A 19,584-nucleotide genomic window follows, 5' to 3' on the forward strand; every position below is an offset into this window, starting at 1 on the left:
GTAAATTCCCCGCAACTCATTCACAATTTTGCTTAATGCAGTTCTTAAGGCAATTAAGAACGTAGGTCCCACCATTCTGATTAAAGTCTACAACGCTTTGTCTTGGGAGGTGAGCGATGATCTCACACTGTCTCTCAAAGCCGGAAACAAACAGTAAGTTTTCTTGCAAGCCTTTCAGGCACTTGGATACTAGGGTGGAGAACAGACCAGACAATAAAAATATCTCATCCTGGACCCCCCCTTGCTGGCTTTGAAGAAGTGCCGATCTTGTGTAAGAAGCCAACAAAAGGGAGTGCAGGGCAAGATTGCTGTTGGCTGTTCTCCTCGAATTCGTTCAAGGCACAGCAAACGAACACGTGGAACTTTGCAAAGACAAAAGAAGACCGGGAACTGAAAACCCACGAGGGCCAGCGTAGGGTAGTGGTTAAAGTGCTGGACTAGGACCTGAGGAATGCAGGTTCGAATCCCTTGGGGCAGTCACACTCGCTCAGCCTAACCTACCTCACAGGGGTGTTGTGAGGGGTAAAACAGAGGAGGGGAGAATGAGATAAGCTGCTTTGGGTCCCCATGGAGGAAAAAGGCGGGACATAAACAAGGTATAAATAAATAAGTACATTGGGTGAAAATGTTCACCGGTTAAGATATATTAGTGAAATGATAGCTAAAAGTCTGCACAATGTTTTTAACTCTTGTTCACTGACCACCAGTCACATGAAGCTAAATATACCTATATTTCTAAATATGGATGGATTTCATAGGTGTGTGTGTGTGACAGAGTCCGACTAGGATCTAGGAGACCTGGGTTCGAATCCCCGCTCTGCCATGGAAGCATGCTGGGTGACCTTGGGCCAGTCACACATTGTCAGCCTAACCTACCTCACAGGGTTACTGTGAGGATAAAATGGAAGAGAGGAGATCAGTGTTAGCTGCCATGGGTCAGCATTATGGATAAAGGAAGCAAATAAACGAATGAATATAGGACATGCCAGCTTTTTGCTGACACACTCTAGTACGAGGGCAGGCAAACCCTCGCATTTATACCGAAATGATGGGCAGGCTTGCCAGCAGGGGCGCTCACTTATTCCATCCCACAGCAGGATCAAACCTGCTCAGGCTGGAGGAGAGCTCTGGGACTCTGGACCAAGAAATGTCATCAGCTATAACTTCATCCGGCCCAGCCCCAAGTAAGTGCCAGCATCCCCTCCCCAGTGGGATACTTAAACATGTGATGGGCTCCTCCAGCTCCGTGTGTGGCGCCACCATCTTGCCGAAGAGCAGAAAACGTCGCTGTTGCCACCTCCGCTCAGGCAAGGTTGCCTCTGTGGCCAGCACCATTCTCGTCCCCCCCCCTTTTGTTCGCTGGCCCACCAACATCTTCACAGGTGTTTCTTTTAGTACTTGCGCAAAGGAAAAGTTGCCTACACCTAGGGTGGCCAAGAAATCAAACCCAATGGGATTATGCAGAAAGAGGCTGGCCCTCCCTTGGGTTCTACGGCACACAGTAAATGGCTTGCAATCAGGGGCATGAAGGGGAGAAACCTGAGCCTACTTCTGACTTTGGCTAGTCCAGTTTCCGGGCTGCCGGCTGCCGAATTTGGGGCTTTGCACCAGCCCCTCTGAGGTCTCTGCCCCGGTGACAACTGGGCTGTTGCTGGCCTGGCCTGACTCCTGACTCTGCACCTGCCCTGGAATCATCCTCATGGTGGCCAGCTCTCAAGTCGGCTCTGGCGGTGCCATCCCATCCCACCCTGCCCTGGAAGCCCTGCCAGCTGACCCATGGGAGGACGGAGGCCTGCTGCCATCAGCATGTGGGCCCAGCATCTCTAGGGTCTTGACACTCCTTTCCAAGATGTCAGGGAGGTGGGGCGAGTCTGGGCTTGGTGTATTCCTGCAAATGTGCTAGCCAGGGGTCATTTCGTAGAAAAAGAGGTGCAGAAGCTCATTAGCATAACTCATTAGCATAAGTCATTTGCATATGCCACACCCCCTGACATCTCCGGAAGTGTGTCAGAAGGCAACACCCACCGCTCAGGCTCCACTGGACTGTTTTGGATTGCTAGCTGTTGGGGGGGGGATGTGCAGATCTGTCCTCGCAGAGGAGGGGGAGCTTGTACCTGAATAAAACTTGGTCTTAAAGGTGCCACTGGACTGTTTTGGACCGGGGGGGCGGGGGGAGCTCTGCAACTTACCTGGCTGCTTCTTGTTCTGACTGAGGGCTGCTGGGAGCAGGGGGTGGGGCTTGTTGCATGTGCCTGCCCCCTGGGCTCTTTAGTGCTGGAGCTCTGCTCCTGTGCGCTCCTGCAGGAAATGACCCCTGATGCTAGCAATAAGGACAATGATAAGCTGAGGAGTCTGTCAAGGGGAGCCAAAAGAGAAGCAAGGTCTATGGAGTTGACGCCCCTCCCTGTATCTATGCTGTCTCTAACTAAGATTCAAACATTAGCTGTTTTAATAAATTAAAGGGGATGCTTTTTCAGCAAAAAGTACCTTCCTGTAGGAGATTTCTGTACACACCACCCTCTCTATGGGTCCTTGCAAAGTATGGGTTCTCGCTCTGCTGTACAGGTCCATTATAGCGATGGCCATTTTGCTCAACAGGAGTCTACAGAAACAGTAGGCAACCACCCATTGCTGTGCCCTGCACTATCGTTGCACTATAGTGATAATTCACAATGGGATTCTCCTGATTGGATAAGACAATCCGGTCACCAATCGTTGCCACAGTGCAGTGATAGAGTAGTATCCAACAATGTGCGGCTGCGACCATGTGTCAGGTGTATCACATATGCTGCATGTAAGTTTCCAAGAAACTTGGTCAGGCGGTAAAGAGTCCTGTATTGTACTTTAGTAAACACTTTTTTCTTTCAGTAAACACTTTGTAAGCCGCTTTAAGACTCCAAGTGAAGGGTGGGGTATAAATCCAATCTCTTTTCTTCTTCTGGAAAACTGGATGGTCCAACAACTCAGTTCTGTTTGGGACCAGTTTTGTTTAGCTTGTTCAGGCCAACAGAAATTCACAGTTCTTTTGATGAATGGTTCTCAACTGGTACTCAGCAAGCGATTCTGTCTCCTAGCCTTCCCAACTGATAATCTGTTCACAGCATGACACCTGCGGTTGGCGGATCCAATGCTGCTTCTGTACATGTGGAAATACTCTGACAGTATAATAAACCGAGTTCTTCTGCTATTGAATTTCCAAGTACAATGAATAAGCAAATCAGGTAGCTGTCAGGGAGATGTCTGCAAGGTACTCTACAGCTACAGATCAATTTGTGAAAGAGGTAAGTGAAAATCCTCTCTTTATGCAAAAGACTTTCCTTTTTCCTCTCCATTGTATGAAGAAGGATAAATTCAATTTAAATTTAACTGTGCAGCTAAGTAGACACTTTCCCTATGTCATTAAATAAATTCCAGAATGTGACATAGAAGAATTTGTGACATCAAAGTATTACCAACTATGGGCAAATTTGCTTCTGTGGAAGTCTGCCAAATATTTGACTAGCGGAAGACTTTCATCACATTTCCAGGTGTTTTAAGTCTTACTAGATCTACCTCTTATCCCGTGGATGAAGGACGTCTAAAATTCCGTTTGATAATAAAACGGATTTTTATTTCCTATGCACCAGCTTTCAAAAGATATTATATAGCTTCTAAATAGACCTATGTTGGAGCATCACTAAGGCAGTTTTCCCAGACAAAAACAAGCTCTGTTTATGGAGGGGGGAGCATGCAAATCCACTCACAACGTGGAATGTGTTTATTTTGCCACAGCTGGGAAGCAGAGCTGTAACAAGGGCAAGGAAAGAGGGGCGTTTGACTCGGCCGCACAAAGCGGAGGGGTGCAGAAAAGGTAAGCACATAAGATAAACTCTGTGCTATTATTACTCTTATTATTTATGCACTCACCTTTTTACCAAAATAACTATTATGAAAGTATGGGGAGGGACGCAATTTTTAAATCTTGCTTCAGGTGCGAAATTAGCCAGTTACGGCTCTGCCGGGGAGTTCTTCCCATGCTATAAATGCTTCTATACATGCACACGGGTTCTATACATTTGCATGATTTTCACACATTACAGTATACACGGGTATGTATACTCATTGCCCCTAAACCTTTTTAAAATTAATATTTTTATTTCTTTTCAAAACAACATTCAATTCAAATTAACATTTTTAGGTGCATCCATTGTATTGATTTTAAGCTGTTTTAACTTTCGAACTTGTATTATATATTTTGTATGTTGATTGCACTCGGTGCCTTGTGTGAGCCGCCCTGAGCCCATTCGCGAGGAGGGCGGGGTATAAATACAATAAAATAAATAAATAAACATTCTATACATAGGCCCTGGTCACACGGGCCAGATAATGCAGGGGGGCGTGGCTTTTTGCGCTGGCGCACTTTGACCCGCTCGAACACGATCATACATGATGGCGGGGAATCGGGGTTTCAGTTCGTCAGTGAGCATTTCCGGCACGCTACAACGCAGCGAGGGGAACGCGCTGGAGCGATCAGACGGAGAAAGTTTGTCTGCGGCCCGTCACAAGCGTTAGATAGTGGACTTTCTCCGGTACCTTTTAACTCCCGATCTTTGGCCGGACGCGACGGGTTGGCAATGGATGCATGACGCTTGCCAAATGTACCCATTTGATTGTGCCCGTAAACTCTGCCTGGCCTCCGTGAGTATCCCGCAGAAACTTCTGCGTGTGATCGGAGCCATAGTACGTCTAAACATAGATATAGTACATGGTGCCCTGCTCCAGGAGACAGTTCTGCCTTAAGTACTGTATGCGGGTTACATTAATTGAAGTTAGTTTGATAAATTAAAGTTAGCCTCTGACATCGACAAGTTAATACTGTGTAGGTATTGTTGGAGGATTGACACATTTGGATAAAAGACCAAATAGTGTCCCAGGAACTAAAGAGTGGTCTCATGTTCCTTTAGAGACTGTCTAGAGTAAAGTAGAATCTACAGACTTAACCACTTGTGGTAGAGTGGGTTTCAGGGGAGTATTTCCTGGGTTTGTAAGTAAGATACAACTGGATACCATGTTGCCACAAACTTCGAGAGGTGTGCAGTATTTGACTGAGGTTTGTTAATCGAGTCCGTTATCTTTGCCATGACAAAGTTTTCCCACAGTCTGTCTTGCCATGCTGAGAGCCCCTACCTTTGTAGGACTACCTGCACCTTCGGGTGAAGCAGCCTCGACCGCTGCAAATCTGCCAGTCATGGGCACAGAATCCAGCTGCTATTTACAACCATTCAGCCATTAAGATTATGAGCCCTTAATATAGTTTAGTGCAAAATCTCTAGAGAACAGCGCTTGGGCTGGGGTCCTACAAGACCTACCCACACCAGATCAAGCCAAGGGCTCATGTAGTTGAGCACTCTGCTTCCGAAAGCAGCCAACTGGATGCCCCATGAAGCTGACGAGTAAAGCGATATGGAGATCGCTATCTCTGGGTGTTCGTTCTCTAGCATCTAGCACTCAGAAGCATCGTCATCTCTGAACAGGGAAATCACACCGAACCGTCGCAGCTAATAGATGTTGACACACCTATCCTCCCTGAACTGATCTGATCCTTTATTTCAAAGCCACCCTATGCATGCTTAGTGGACTGAAATCAGTGGATTGTCTCAAAAAACCCAGGCCAGTTTAGGATCAAAATTATAAGTCATTAGCAAGAATTTATTTATTTAATTTTGGCAACAGATCAGGTGATCCAAAGCAATCCAAAGCACCCACGCTACGTCTGTATCAATGCTGCTGACATTTTCAGCAGAGACCATATTAGCAAAAACCAGATTTTTTTTGGGGGGGGGAGGAGGGAGGGATAAAGATATATACACACGAACACACATAAAAGCGTGCTTTTCCAACCCCACTGCTGTCTTATGCAAAACCGAGTGACAGGAACATGCAGATACCGAAAAAAACAAAACAAAACAAACAAACCACTGCTAACTTTATTAAAATATTAACAAGGTATAGTTAAAACTTTTGTACACTTATGCAAATGAGAATGCCAGAACAAGGAGAAGGAAGACGATCCCCCCGGGAGAAGAAATATAAAATCAACAAAGTGAAAAGATCAACCATCCCTTCTGCAGTGTGACAGCACGGCACACACAAGGCAGCAGCTTGGGAATTGAGGAAGATAATTTTAAAAAATTCACCACACAGAGACACAAAGCACAACCCTCCAAAGTTTAAGTACATCATGGCTGATACAGCTAATAGATTTAAACGAGGCAGAACGCCCCATCCCATAAAAAAATTATATTTACCAAGGGGGCTGGCAGCAACAATTTGGGAGACACGCTAATTGCATAAAAGACATATGAAGAGGAAGGGCAAGAAATGAGGATTTTTAAGAGTTGATCTCACACGCACAGACACACCCTTTTTAAAAGTTAAAAACCGGATGCAGAATTCAAACCAGGGATAGTGAAATTTCGAGAGGATTCGTCTACCCGAAAGAGGTACTCCACACCGCAACGCTAAAGGTCGGAACGGGAGGTTTATTTAAGCATAATTTTTGCCTACAATGGATACTGTCAAGCCTACTCCCTGGAAATCTCCTTCTATTAAGAGTCAAAAACGCATCTGTTCAGCCACAGATTGCAGGAACAGGAGGGTGCAAGCATCCAGTTGGGAGTTCCAGAGTCCTTGTGCCTGAGGCTGGCCTAAGGTATCTAAGAGCATCGGGGGAGCACGGACTGCAGCTGTCGCTGCCACCCCCACTGAGGAACTGTAATACAGGTTTTCACCTGCATATGTGGATGGCGGGGCTGCCAGAGGTTAAGGGGGTTTGAGCCAGAAAGTCTGGGCGAGGCCCAGTTTTGCTGCTGGCCGGAGACTAGCACACGCATTTGGCTGAAAGCAACGTCTGGCAGGGTATAAGCGGAGGAAGCGGCAGAACGTAAAGCACACCTCGGGGAGGCAACAGGACTGGGGCTATGGAATCCAGCAGCAAAACCTAGCCTGTAAAACTTTCATTTTAAAGGATGGTGCGTTCTTAATAGCTGAAGGCAAGAGCCTTAAGTCAGTTTGACATTCTCCCGGCCACATTAGGTAAACCTCCGCTTCGACCACCATCACCCAACCCCAAGAAACTGAGGAGCTGGAGAGAAAAAAAATACCTCTGCAGTGGCACTCTGGACATTTCCCCATGTCTCTATGGTCTTTACCATAGTAGGGGAGATTCCTAGAGCGTCACCCAAAAGTGAAGCCAAATCCTCCTCGGATTCCACACTCCCCAGGCATCACTCTCTAAATCTCCAGGCATTTGGCTGAGACAATGCTAGCAAATCTAGCCGTGGAAGTGGATTTCAAGACCGCATTTTGAAATTCTATATTTCGATACCAGTGAGCTGGTTTGTCGATGCTCTGTGCTGAAAAGTGGGATATAACTCATTCAGTAGATAAATAACAATAAACCAGTGTCTGGGCTACACTCTGTCAGACCACAGATGGGAGCTCATTTAATCTTTACAAGGGGGGGAAAATCTTTATATAGAAAACTAGCATGGCAGGGAGCTGCCTAATACTGAGTCAGACCCTTATGTCTCATCTAGGCCGTTGCCTGTTTCTGACTGGCAGCAGCTCTCCGAGGTCTCAGGGAGGTCTTCCACATCATCTACAACCTGACTCTTTTAAGTGGAGCTGCCAGGGATTGAACCCGAAACTGTCTGCATGCAAAGCAGATGCCCGGCCACTTAGCCGCAAGCCCCACCCAAAGCTAGGCCAGAAACCTCCCTGACACTCGTTTTCTATGTTCATGGATTACTATTTTATTTTGCTTGAAGGATCATTCAATCGTGAGAGTCCTCACTTGAAGAGTGACCTCGTGTAGCCCACGCACAGGTTGATCACTTCTGCGGCTGCTTGTGAGAACTAAGCCTGTTAGATGAACCTTGAGTCAACCCTGCTGGCCCTAAATTAGGCCCAACGGGAATGGGTTTGGTGGCCTAAATCTTACCAGTTAGAGGCTCAGGGAAGGCCATGAATATGGAAGAGAGCAAGCCTTTTCTGCCTAATTTCCTCAACAGGCCTTGCTTCCCTAACTGCATCTGTTTTTACGTCTTTGTTTCTGAAACAATTTTTTTAAAATTTTTTACAAAATTCGTTTCCCGCCTTTCTGCCCTTACGAGGGCCGCCAAGGCGGCTAACGGATTAAAGCATACGCAATAGAAACCACATTTTAAAACCAACTCAAAAGACCACATCACTAAAACCATCAAAACCAGAATTAAAATACCTACAAAGACATAACAGCAAGAATTAGAACACAGGACAGGAAGGAAGAATCGCTGAGGGAATGCTAAACAAAACAGAAACATCCTCACCCGCTAACGGAAGAGAGCGTTCCAGAGTTTTGGTGTCATGACCGAGAAAGCCTTCTGGGGGCCTTATCACCCTTTTTTAGGAACCTACCTAACTGCCCTGAAAATCCTCTTCCCTTCCCTTTCTAGTCTGTTTCCTGCCTCCTGACCACCTGCCATCCATGGAACTGGAACCACCTTGCCTGTTCCATGGCCCCGATCGTATCCAGAATTACCTCCCCAAACGTGATCCCATAAAAGTCAAGCAAATACTGATTATATTGAAAACAAAATAAAAAAGCATTTTTGACCTTCAAGAGATGGGGGGGGGTTAGTTGTCTTCATCAGCCAACACCCCATTCTAAAGTGCATTCATACGAAGGGGCGGGGTGTGTGGAATGCAAAAGAGAATGTTAAAATGTTACTTGATTTTTTTGTATGCTAATCTTTGCTTGAATTATTAACCAATGAGAAGAAATTATTTACATTGTGCTTGGCGTGGACCTGGCGGTGCATCGCAATGCTACTGTCAAGAGAAATCCTCAGAGCGAATGATTAGAGTTGTCGGGTCTTATTTATTTATAACGCCTGTGCTCCAAGGACCCGTTTTTGAGACTGCACCCAGAGGGGGGGGGAGGAGAGAGAGGAGAGAGACAGACAGAGGGGGATTTTCTGATGTTACAGGAAAGAAATAGGAAGACGTCTTCAAAGACGACACAACCAAAAGAATGAGGATTTGTGTTTAATCCTGGTTAGTTTTGCTTAGAGGTACCTGAAGTTCCGTCTGAAAGAAGAACTTCTGCGGGCACTGTGAGCAGTCGTAAATTTTATCCTCTTGCCCGTGGACAGCAAAGATGTGCTGCTGCAATTTATTCGCCTGTACAAAAACTGGAAAGAATGACAACACTGTCAAAAGACCGAGAGGACAACTTGTGAATGTGCATGAACACAGATAACTACTGCCTTATGCCAGGCTGGAACACCAAGTAAACCTTGACCAGCTCTGTCGACTCTGGCTAGCAGCCGTCCTCAGGATAAGGCTTTTCCTACGCTTACACTGCAATCCTACGCAAAGTTACACCTTTCTACACCCACTGGCTTCAATGGATTTAGAAGGATACAACCCGGCTTAGGTTTTTACTGCTAGGACGTGAAATAGTCTTCAGACTGCAAAGGTCAGGGATAGAATCAAGGACCTTCTATATGGGAACCTCTCCCACAGAGCCATGCGGTCTCCCGCATTCACCTTTGGCCTGGTGCTGCCATATCCAGGGCCCACTACCAATATCTTAACCGAGATTAAGAGACTGGTGGACAGGCCGTACACCAAGCCCAATCCTGGTTCCTCCCCCAGTTTGAGCAAAACCTTCTAACTTCTACCATGGTACAAAACCACGAACCATGGCTATCACTAACAAGTGTTAAGTTTACCATCACAACTTGAAACCCAGGTTTGGAGCCCAATATGGCACACTAGTTAGAGCACTCAACTAGGACTGGAGAGATCTGAATTCCAATCCCCACTCAAACACAAAGGGAGACTTTGTTACAATCACAAACTCTCCTCTATGCCCAATGGTCTTCAGGTCAAGGGTCAAGATCCTCAAAGTGAGTCTTAGAGCCTCACCTTCCAGGTGGCAAGCCTCTACACAGCTGCCATTTTTTATAACTGCCTTGAGGAGAACCTTCTACAAGCACTCATGTGTAGAGGGTGTGAGCCCTGCCTCCTCTCCTGTCCTTCTTTGTACAGAAACTAGGAGCAGAAGCAGGTGAGATCACAGAGAGTGGATTCCTCCACAGCTCTGGCTCTTGGCTTCCTCCTCACTATTGTTACCCTGCTACTCATCTTGTGTTTTGGGTCCCAGGTTCTCTTGATTCACTGGGCACAGTTCTAACTTCCAAGAGGTCATAACTCTGGCCCTCTCTTTCTGTCACATGACTGTGACATCACGAGACTTCCCCTCATACCTATGCAGCTCAGCGGGCCCCGGATCTGGAAAGGTTGAAGACCACTGGCCTAAGCTACTGCAACCGTATTGTTGTGTGTGGATTAAATGGCGTACCAGAGAGCTATCAAGTTTATTAAGTTTATTATTACAGTCATAGACTAGTATAATAGAAGACAAGTAAATACAGTTAAGGGAGCAATAAAGTTATAAAATACAATGGCATCTAAAATTATAAATCAGGATCTAAAAACTTTAAAATACAGATATAATAGAATCAAAATTATGATCAAAGGTTAGGCTTAGGCCTATCTGAACTTTATCTCTTTCCTAGTTTGGTATGCCAACCAACCAAATTTGGCAACCATCCTAGTCAGCTTTTGATTATCTCCTGCCAGCATAATTGACAAAAGTGTCCTTCTATTACGACCTGGGAAGGAGTTAACTATCGGCTTGATCAAAACTTCCCTGATATTATGATATATAAGACAATCGAAAATTACATGTTCCAATACCAGAGAGCTATGTATGCCATGCAACTCCAGTGCTGAGTAGGAGTTGGAATCCAGGTCTCTCGTCTCCAAATCCAACACTGTGCTGTGCTGAATGGTTTCGATATAATATATTATTTATTCATTAAGTGTTCATACCAGAAGAGCTGACTATAGAAAACTCTGCAAGGTAGAAGGAAGGGGGGGGGAAGCGCTCCAGGTAGCGCCGCTTTTTGACAGATGATATTCTAAAGGTTTCTAAAGTAGTGTTTTTCCCCCCACCCCTTCTTTCCAAGGAAAGGAATACTGTATTTTAAAACTCCCTTGTGTGTCATTTCTGGATCAAGCCATGCACACAGAGGCTTGTCTAGGGCTGACTCTCTTACCTGTAAAACAAACAGGGCATTTGAATGTGCCTCCCATCCCCTCGAAGCTGTGCTCAATCAGGTGACACAGGAGCTTTGCCGGAGAGTCAAACATCTGGTTACACAGCTTGCACTCATGATTGATGCCTTCCTCTGCAAGGTTCAAATGATACAACTTGTTAGTGACACAGCAGATTAGCGTCTGAAATGCAGTAGTTGGCGAGAAATCACAGCACCGGATTGCGCGGCTTCCCGGGCGCAAAGATGCTGCAAAATCCGATGCCCCCCCCCCTTTACAACTGCATACGCTTGTACAATGCGTTCAGGTGTACAGCCGCAAGTCAGATTTTTGGAGGCATGTCTGTTTTGAGATGCGATGGAAGTGACATCATGATCAAACCACCAGTAACATACACTCCCGTGTCCTGGGCTTGTGATAATACCACGCCTCTCCCCTTTGCTTCCCTCTCGGAGAAGAGACAGAATGAGTGCAGCGACAACGGCACACACTCAAATACGTAACGTGGTACTGAAACTATGTTTTAAACTAGTTTTAAATATAGGGATTCAAGCAAGGCCATTGGAAATTTAAAAAAACACAACCCAGGCTGAAATGGCATCTTTAACTCAATTTGCATCACATCAAGAAAGAGAAGATGATAATATTACGAAATAGCAGGAGTCCTGCACAGAGGGCACAATCTAGTCAAGGTTTTAGTATTTCAGCTCGAAATGGGACAAATAATGGCTATTTTTCGTCCTGAATTGTAGGCTTTTGGAATTTTCATTGCAACACGGATTTGCTTTTAATACCCTTGCACGGAAAACATACTGAACCCTTCAATGACCCAATAGGCAGCTTTTTTACGAGGAACCTTTCCCTTGTATACCTGTCATTTGCTGCCTAAGATTCCGATACACGTGCCCTCGTGTGCCAATTATAGTCCTCCGGTTGCCACCTACTGGTTGTCACCTTGCTTAAAGTTGCCTGCCTAGCATTTTAGAGCCCAGTCTTTTTCAGTAGCGAGGGAGATGCAGTCTTTCGAAGGCACTGTAAGGTGGCTTTATTTGCTAGAGCTTTTAATGGCGTTTGAGCTGCAGATATGTCTTAGCGGAGGGGTAGTGAAGGGGGTTTACCATATTATGCATGGATTTAATCAGGAACTGTAAGCCACCTTGCACCACATGGGAAAGGCGAGGCACTTTTTTTTTTTGATAAATAAATAAAAATACAAAGGCTGCCTGACACAAGCAGAATTTAACTACACATTTGCTTCTGCATAGTTTAATGGGCACTCCTCGTGTGCTGATTCTTGACCCAGGTCCATGTTATCTTGAGTCAAGAGGAAAGATGGGGTACAATTATTTTAATCAATAAACGAAGCAGCAGGAAGCCACAACCAGTGGCAACTTCTCATGGGGTACAACTCACAAACTGCATAACAATGGATTGTCCATTCACTCCTAGTGGGCATTCATATGATGTTACTGACTACACATTCCTACTTGTATCTGATGAAGACTCCTAAAAACATATACCTTGGAAATCTTTTTGTTTTGCTTTTCTGTATTTTTTAGTGTGTGTGTGTGTGTGTGTGTGCGTGCATGCACCTGGAAGTCATGACGACCTCTGGTGACTGACCCCTACTGGGGGCCTGAAGGATATTCAGAGAGGTGGCTGAATAAAGCCTGCCCCTGTCCTCCCGCCTCTGGTATTCCAAGGAGGTCTCCCATCCAAGTACTTGCCAGAGCCGAGCCTCCTTAGCTTCCAAGGTATGATGAGATCAGGCTTGCCGGGGCTAACCAGGTCAGGACTAACCTGCAAATCTTGTTGGTATGTCAGGTGCTACTTGCTCGTCTACTGCAGACCATCATGGCTACCTGCCTGACACTGACTACACATGAGTTTCATTCCATTTCCTATGTGAAAGACACTTCCAGGCAGGAGATGCCATTTTTTGTTGGGTAACCTTTGCAAAGCCATGTTAGCCAATGAACAGTATTCCTGCCATTATCAACAGGGCAAGCAGGTGGATGAATATATACATAACTGAAGCCCTGTGGGGAAGGTGACTTCACTTAAAGTGACTTCAGACCACCGAAAATATGGAAATCAGTAAAATATATGAGAGCCGTAGCCTACAAAGAGAATGTCTATAAAATGTTCCACAGATGGTATTGGTCTCCCGATAAATTAGCTAAATGTTATAGTAACGTAACCAATATATGGTGGAAGTGTAAATCGAATGTGGGGACCTTCTATCACATGTGGTGGAAGTGTAAAAAAGTTCAAAAATATTGGATAATGATACGCAAACTTATACAAGAAATTTTAGAACTGAACACTGACTTGAGACCAGAAATATATTTGTTAAATATTGTACCAGATGGATATAATTTGAAAGATGAATATTTAATAATATAGATAATAACGGCTGCCAGAATGCTGTTGGCAAAGTATTGGAAATTAGACAAATTACCCTCTAACATAGACCTAATCGTAAAGTTGTTAGAACTTGCTCAAATGGATGATTTGAGTATAACATTACAGGGGGAAAACAATACGGTACATAGCAATAGATGGGAAAGGGTTTATAATTGGATAAACAAGGAGGAGAACTGAAAAACTCTAAAAATGTATGTAATTGGTGTAGATGTAATGTTCAATGAAAAATAAAATAAAAGTTTTTTTTTTAAGTGACTTCAGACCAGGATGGAGGGGATTTACAGCTTCCAGATCTTTCTCTCCCCTTCCAGGCTCTCTTTCTTGTTTTTCTGTCTCTACTGCCAACAAACAGAGCACTGGAGGCCTTCTCTTCCACTTTAAATGACTGGCAGAATGGATGATCCCACCCCTTCCTGTCTTTCATGGTCCCTTCAGTCTTTGTGTCATCACTATGGTCAGCTGGAGTGACAGCCCTGGAGATGCTGTCCTCACCATTCCTCATGGGCTGGATGATGGAGACACCCAGCCATTGTCCACGGTGCCTCCCAGTGATGTCACTGGGACACGCCGGGTCATGATTGGTTCTCCACGTGGCCAGGCCTTCCTCACAGTGGCTTCTCCTTCCTGTCTTTGCTGGCTGGCACAGGAAGGTGAATTGTCCAGGGACCTTAGACAGGCCACAAGCCACAGAGTGAAACCCCTGATGAACAGCACCATCTGTTGCAGTTCAAGCAAGTTCTGGCCATAAATTAGTAGGTTTTAGCAATAACATACTACAGAGCAGAGGAGTTAGCCGTGTTAGTCTGTTGCTGCAAAACAGTAAAAAGTCCAGTAGCACCTTTAAAACGAACAAACTTTATTGTAGCATAAGCTTTCGAGAAACACAGCTCTCTTCATCAGATGCTGAAGAGAGCTGTGTTTCTCAAAGGCTTATGCTATAATAAAGTTTGTTAGTCTTAAAGGTGCTACTGGACTTTTTACTATTATACTACAGAGCAGAAACTATCCCTGGGTTTCAGACCCCATGTGAATACTTCCCTTACGTACATGTTCTCTGACTGATGTAAGCCATACAGAAGTAACCACTACAAACGGTTGTACAAAATAGCCTCAGTTCTGAGGTTATCTAGTCCTTTGAACTTTACCCTTTCCAGCTCAGGTACCTGAAATTGCACCCCACTCTGGGTGCTGTTTATTTTCCCAACCCTATGATGTTCAGCGACTCTATAACTCCACCTCTAGGAATAATAACTATGCATTTTAATCAGGAAGGACAATTTCGTTTTATCCAACAGGCAGTTTCCAGCTGTCACATCCCTTGTATACAAATAAAAGTGATTTATCATCTGACGCCTAGTTAGGAATCAGCCACTGTGTCTTTCAGGGTTGACTCCTTGCACAAAAATCAACATGTGCTGAATACTTGTGTAGCTTTTCATGCATGGCCATTGCCCGTGTGCTGTTGTGGTCACGTGTTCCCATAGCACAAAGCCATAGGTAGGGGCAGCACCTCACCGCATGCCACACACAAACTGTGCAGCAGATATTGTACGTGTGCCAAGTGCCGATCAATAGGTATCCTCCACCAAACATGACCCAATGAAAATTACAGTTTAATATCACTGATGTACTTTCAGGAAGTCTGAAAAGAAGAAGTGTTTTCATTGTGTCAATTGCATACATTGTATTTTTATCAAATTTGATATAACCCGCCCTGAGCCTGCCATGCGGGGAGTGTGGCATATAAATCGAATAAAGTAAAGTAAAGTAATGAAGAAGAGATTGGATTTATAATCCGCCCTTCTCTACCCAAAGGAGTCTCAGAGTGTCTTACAATCCCTTTCCCTTCCCCTCCCCACAACAGACACCCTGTGAGGTAGGTGGGGCTCAGAGAGCTCTCTCAAAAACTGCCCTTGAGAGAACAGCACTGAAAGGACTTGTGACTGACCCAAGGTCACACCAGCAGCTGCACATGGAGGAGTGGGGAATCAAACCCAGTTCTCCCAGATTAGAGTCCACGCTCTTAACCACTGCACCAAACAACCACTACACTTATCCGCTACACCAAACAAAGATTCCACACTCTTAACCACTATACCAAACCACCAAGCTGGAAAGCCGCAAATAAAATCACCGGGGAGGGGTGGTGGCCGCGGGAAGCTAAAGAGCCAAAGATTATTTTTTACATACATCTTTGCTGAAGAGGCAAGCCACGTCACTACTCGAATTTGAAAATGTCAGCGAAAAGAAGCAGGGTGCTTTTTAGTAGGAGGAATGTCAAAAGAATCTCCCAGCAATGCCTGCCCAAGGGGGCTTGCCCCTTTGCCCCACGTATGCCTACCGCTGTGCCAGGATGCAGCCCTGGAGCCCAAATGCAGCAGTTGAGTTTTAATTCAGTCACCCAGATGGTGGCCTTAAAGGTAAAGGTAAAAGTTCCCTTGCTCGAAATCCAGTCGAATCCGACTCTAGGGTTGCGGTGCTCATCTCCGTTTCAAAGCCGAAGAACCAGTGCTGTCCGAAGACGTTTCCGTGGTCATGTGGCCGGCATGACTAAACACCAAGGTGCACGGAACGCTGTTACCTTCCCACCGAAGTGGTACCTGTTTATCTACTTGCAATTTCTTGCTTTTGAACTGCTAGGCTGGCAGGAGCTGGAACTAGAGACGGGAGCTCACTCCATCATGCGGCACCCGGGTCTCGAACTGCTGAACTACTGACCTTCCACAGCCTGCAGTTCAGCGTCTTAACCACTTGAGCCACTGCAGCTCCTTACAGGAAGAGAAATGTTACGACCCACAAAGAAGCAGCGAGCCAGAAGCAGCGAGCCAGAATAGCGGCCTGCGATCCAACAGAGACAAGGAGAAGTCCAAATGAAAATAACAGAATGTGAAACCCACATGGTAATGTTCTTTAAGAGCAGAAGTGGGCAGGAATCTGGCTTCTTTCTGACGGGTTCTACAAAATATATAGTGCAGTCCAATATTTTTTTAGAAAATGCAGGTATGTTTATGAGTGTTTTCCCTTGAAATGTGTGGGCAGGAAGCACCATGTTGCCTAAGCCGTTGCGAAGTAATTTCATGATTGTGATTAGACTGCTGGACCGCAGACAGAGCCAGTCTACTGTCTTGTAAATCAAAGGGCCACTGAAAAACTTCATGTCATTTACAGCTATCGGGAAGGGGGGATGCATTCTCAACAAGGCCAACAAAGAGGGTGAAAGGAATCAAGTTCTGAGCTTATCTTGGTTACCGACCTCAGCTGATGACCTGCAAAGTGCAAAGGTGTGGAAGCAGGATAACCCTTGTCCATTGTGCGTTTTGGAAGTCCTTACACTTCATGTCAAAGCCCGTAACAAAAATTCATCTTGCAATGTTATTTGCAAGCTGTGTCAGCACCACTGGAGATGCATACACTTTGAACTGTAAGGGTGACCTGTAAGGCATGATTACCTGGCAACCAAGAGGAAACCAGCACGGGGGCAGGGACGTGGGAGAGGGGGCATAAAGCAACAGTATGACATCACTTCTGGGTTCCCCCAGAACTGACACCACACCTCTCTAAGAATGGCTGGAAACTCTGTGGTAAAACCATAGAGTCCCTGGCGATTCCTAGAGAGGACTGACATCACTTTGGGGTTTCCCCTAGAAGTGACATCACACTGTTGACGGCCATTTTTTAATTCTTCTCCTGCTGCCACCCTCAATACAATGGGAAACGAAAGGTAGGGCCGGAAGGAACCCACATCCCTGCCAAGGGGTGGACAACCCTACTGGTCTGAAACGACTTTCTTAAAAAAACAGGGCTGTGTTGAAACCATAAATAGAATGGCAGGTCAAAGGCTTCAACTTATACCACCATGAAATGGCATGGTGGCATACATCTCTTTTGCATATGAACTCGAAATAAGAAGCCCAGGATCCCGCATAGCTGCAGGTTCTTACTTTTTGGTATAAAAGAACCGTCACATTTAAGATAAAAGCGAAATCCACAAATTAAAACGACTGGCAAATTACCTGCCGACGTGGATAAGATGAAGACTACACTGTCACCAAACAGCCCAAAACGTTATAGAAATTATATTGTTCGTTTTTTTCATGTCTTTGGTTAACACTGATTATATACATTTTGGGCCTAGTTTAGGAAGGTATTTCAAATGGTTAAACCCATGACAAACAAAACTCAAATAAAAAAAAACCCCAGTAAAACATAAAAAGAACCGTCACATTTAAGACCAACAGAAAGGGCAAGATAAAAGCGAAATCCACAAATTAAAACGACTGGCAAATTACCAGCCGACGTGGATAAGATGAAGACTGCACTGTCGCCAAACAGCCCAATACGTTATAGAAATTATATTCCTTGTTTTTTTTCATGTCTTTGGTTAACACTGATTATATACATTTTGGGCCTAGTTTAGGAAGGTATTTCAAATAGTTAAATCCATGACAAACAAAACTCAAATAAAAAAAACCCCAGTAAAACATAATAGGTTCCTGCAGATGTGGAAATTCATCCCGCTGGAGGTAAGACCTTTTGATTTGCAAATCCACTTCTGAATCATAAGGCCTTCTTCTCACTGGTGGGGTTTTTTTTGTTATATTCCCGTAGGAGACCATTATATATTTTCTATGTCAATGAAACCATCCGGCAAGAAATAATAATAAAAAAGGTGGGTGGGTGGGTGTGAAGACAGAAATAAGAGGAGCAAATGCCATGGTTTAGCACAATAAATACATCCCCTTCCATACGTTCTTATCCAAATCCAAGAAAAATACTCAAAAGGTATGGAAGGAAATGACTGATAACCTTCTCGGTGGTATTCTGCTGACACGTACATTGCATGTAAACCTTGAGAGCTAGAGGCATGCAGGTCTTTCGATCTCTTGAACGCCTGGGCAGGCGTGTGCTCATGGACATGAACAACTTAATGGGGCTGACCATTTGATAGTCAAATGCAATATGAAAGGTTTTACTGTGAGATGACACATTTCTGATCAGATTGGGGGTGGGAAGGACATCCGAAGGAGGGGCAAAAGAAGGATAATGCGGTAGATATCTGTGCGAAAGACTGACATGACAGGTGAATTATATGCAACCCCACTCATTTTTAACATAAAAAGCAAAATGTTACCACTCACTGTGCCAGCCTCTCTCTATAATAGTCTCCTTAAACGTACTATCTGCTTGTGGATCTATTGATTTAATACTGAACAAGCCGTGCATCGAATCACAGACTCTTCAGTCTGTCTGTCCAATCTAACCAAGTTTGGAATAATAAGCATTAATTTTACACTCCGTTTTCTCCAAGAGACGGAGGGTGGGATTGAGAGAAAGAGGATGAACGTGGTCCTTGTTTAAAACAAGCAGGCCTGCGGGATTTTATCAGGCAGAAACTATGTCAAGCCAAAAGAGAAACAGAGCGCTTTGTGTAAAAGTATCATGGGGAGATGATAGTATTCTGTAATGTTCCCAGTACCTACTTTTGTCTCCAAAAGCATTTGATCCCTGGCAGACACATATACTTATTTCCATACAGGTCTTGAGGGAAAGCCGGTAGGAATGAGAGCTGATTATCTGAATCCTGAAGGTGAAACCTGGGTGGTGCCCACCTGATGCTAAAAGGCAAGCCGCCGGATGCATTTGGAGATACATGATTTACTGGCTGTTAGTGAAGCTCGGTGAGTTGTGCTGACCCAGGTGAACCTTGGTGGTGAGGCATGGAGCTCCCCCCTTGTTCTTAAGTTCAACTGCATTTGCATGGTGTTGATGGAACCAGACTTAATAGCGCTTCAACACTCTCACCCCTTGCTTTGCTTTGTACAGCGGTGCCACGCCTTGGCATTAAAGCGATTTCGGTCACGGCAAACGTGCATTCAACACATATCACAATGAGTCTCTAAGCCCGCAAGAATGCCAGCAATAGCAGCCTCCTGGCAAGGTCTCTGTATAATTAATAATGCCGTATTAAGCCTGCATACTGGTAGCCCTTGCAATTCTAATTATAACTATATT

At 45.0% G+C, this 19,584-nt stretch overlaps 1 protein-coding gene across 1 annotated transcript in view; it reads right to left on the bottom strand.

Moving 5' to 3' along the window:
- Window positions 1-9,096: 9,096 nt before the first annotated feature.
- The window catches only part of ZNF423 (zinc finger protein 423), a gene marked incomplete at its 3' end in the record, with an annotated part of 303,352 nt that continues 292,864 nt past the window's right edge, over window positions 9,097-19,584 (bottom strand). The window contains exons 7-8 of the mRNA XM_015419239.1: window positions 11,148-11,279; window positions 9,097-9,212 (exon numbers count right to left, since the gene is read on the bottom strand). Of these exons, the coding sequence (XP_015274725.1) occupies window positions 9,097-9,212; window positions 11,148-11,279 (248 nt within the window). The remainder of the gene's footprint in view (window positions 9,213-11,147; window positions 11,280-19,584) is intronic.

This window comes from Gekko japonicus, unplaced genomic scaffold (genome assembly GCF_001447785.1).
Source record: "Gekko japonicus isolate JY-2015 unplaced genomic scaffold, Gekko_japonicus_V1.1 scaffold111, whole genome shotgun sequence".
Lineage (NCBI taxonomy): Eukaryota > Metazoa > Chordata > Lepidosauria > Squamata > Gekkonidae > Gekko > Gekko japonicus.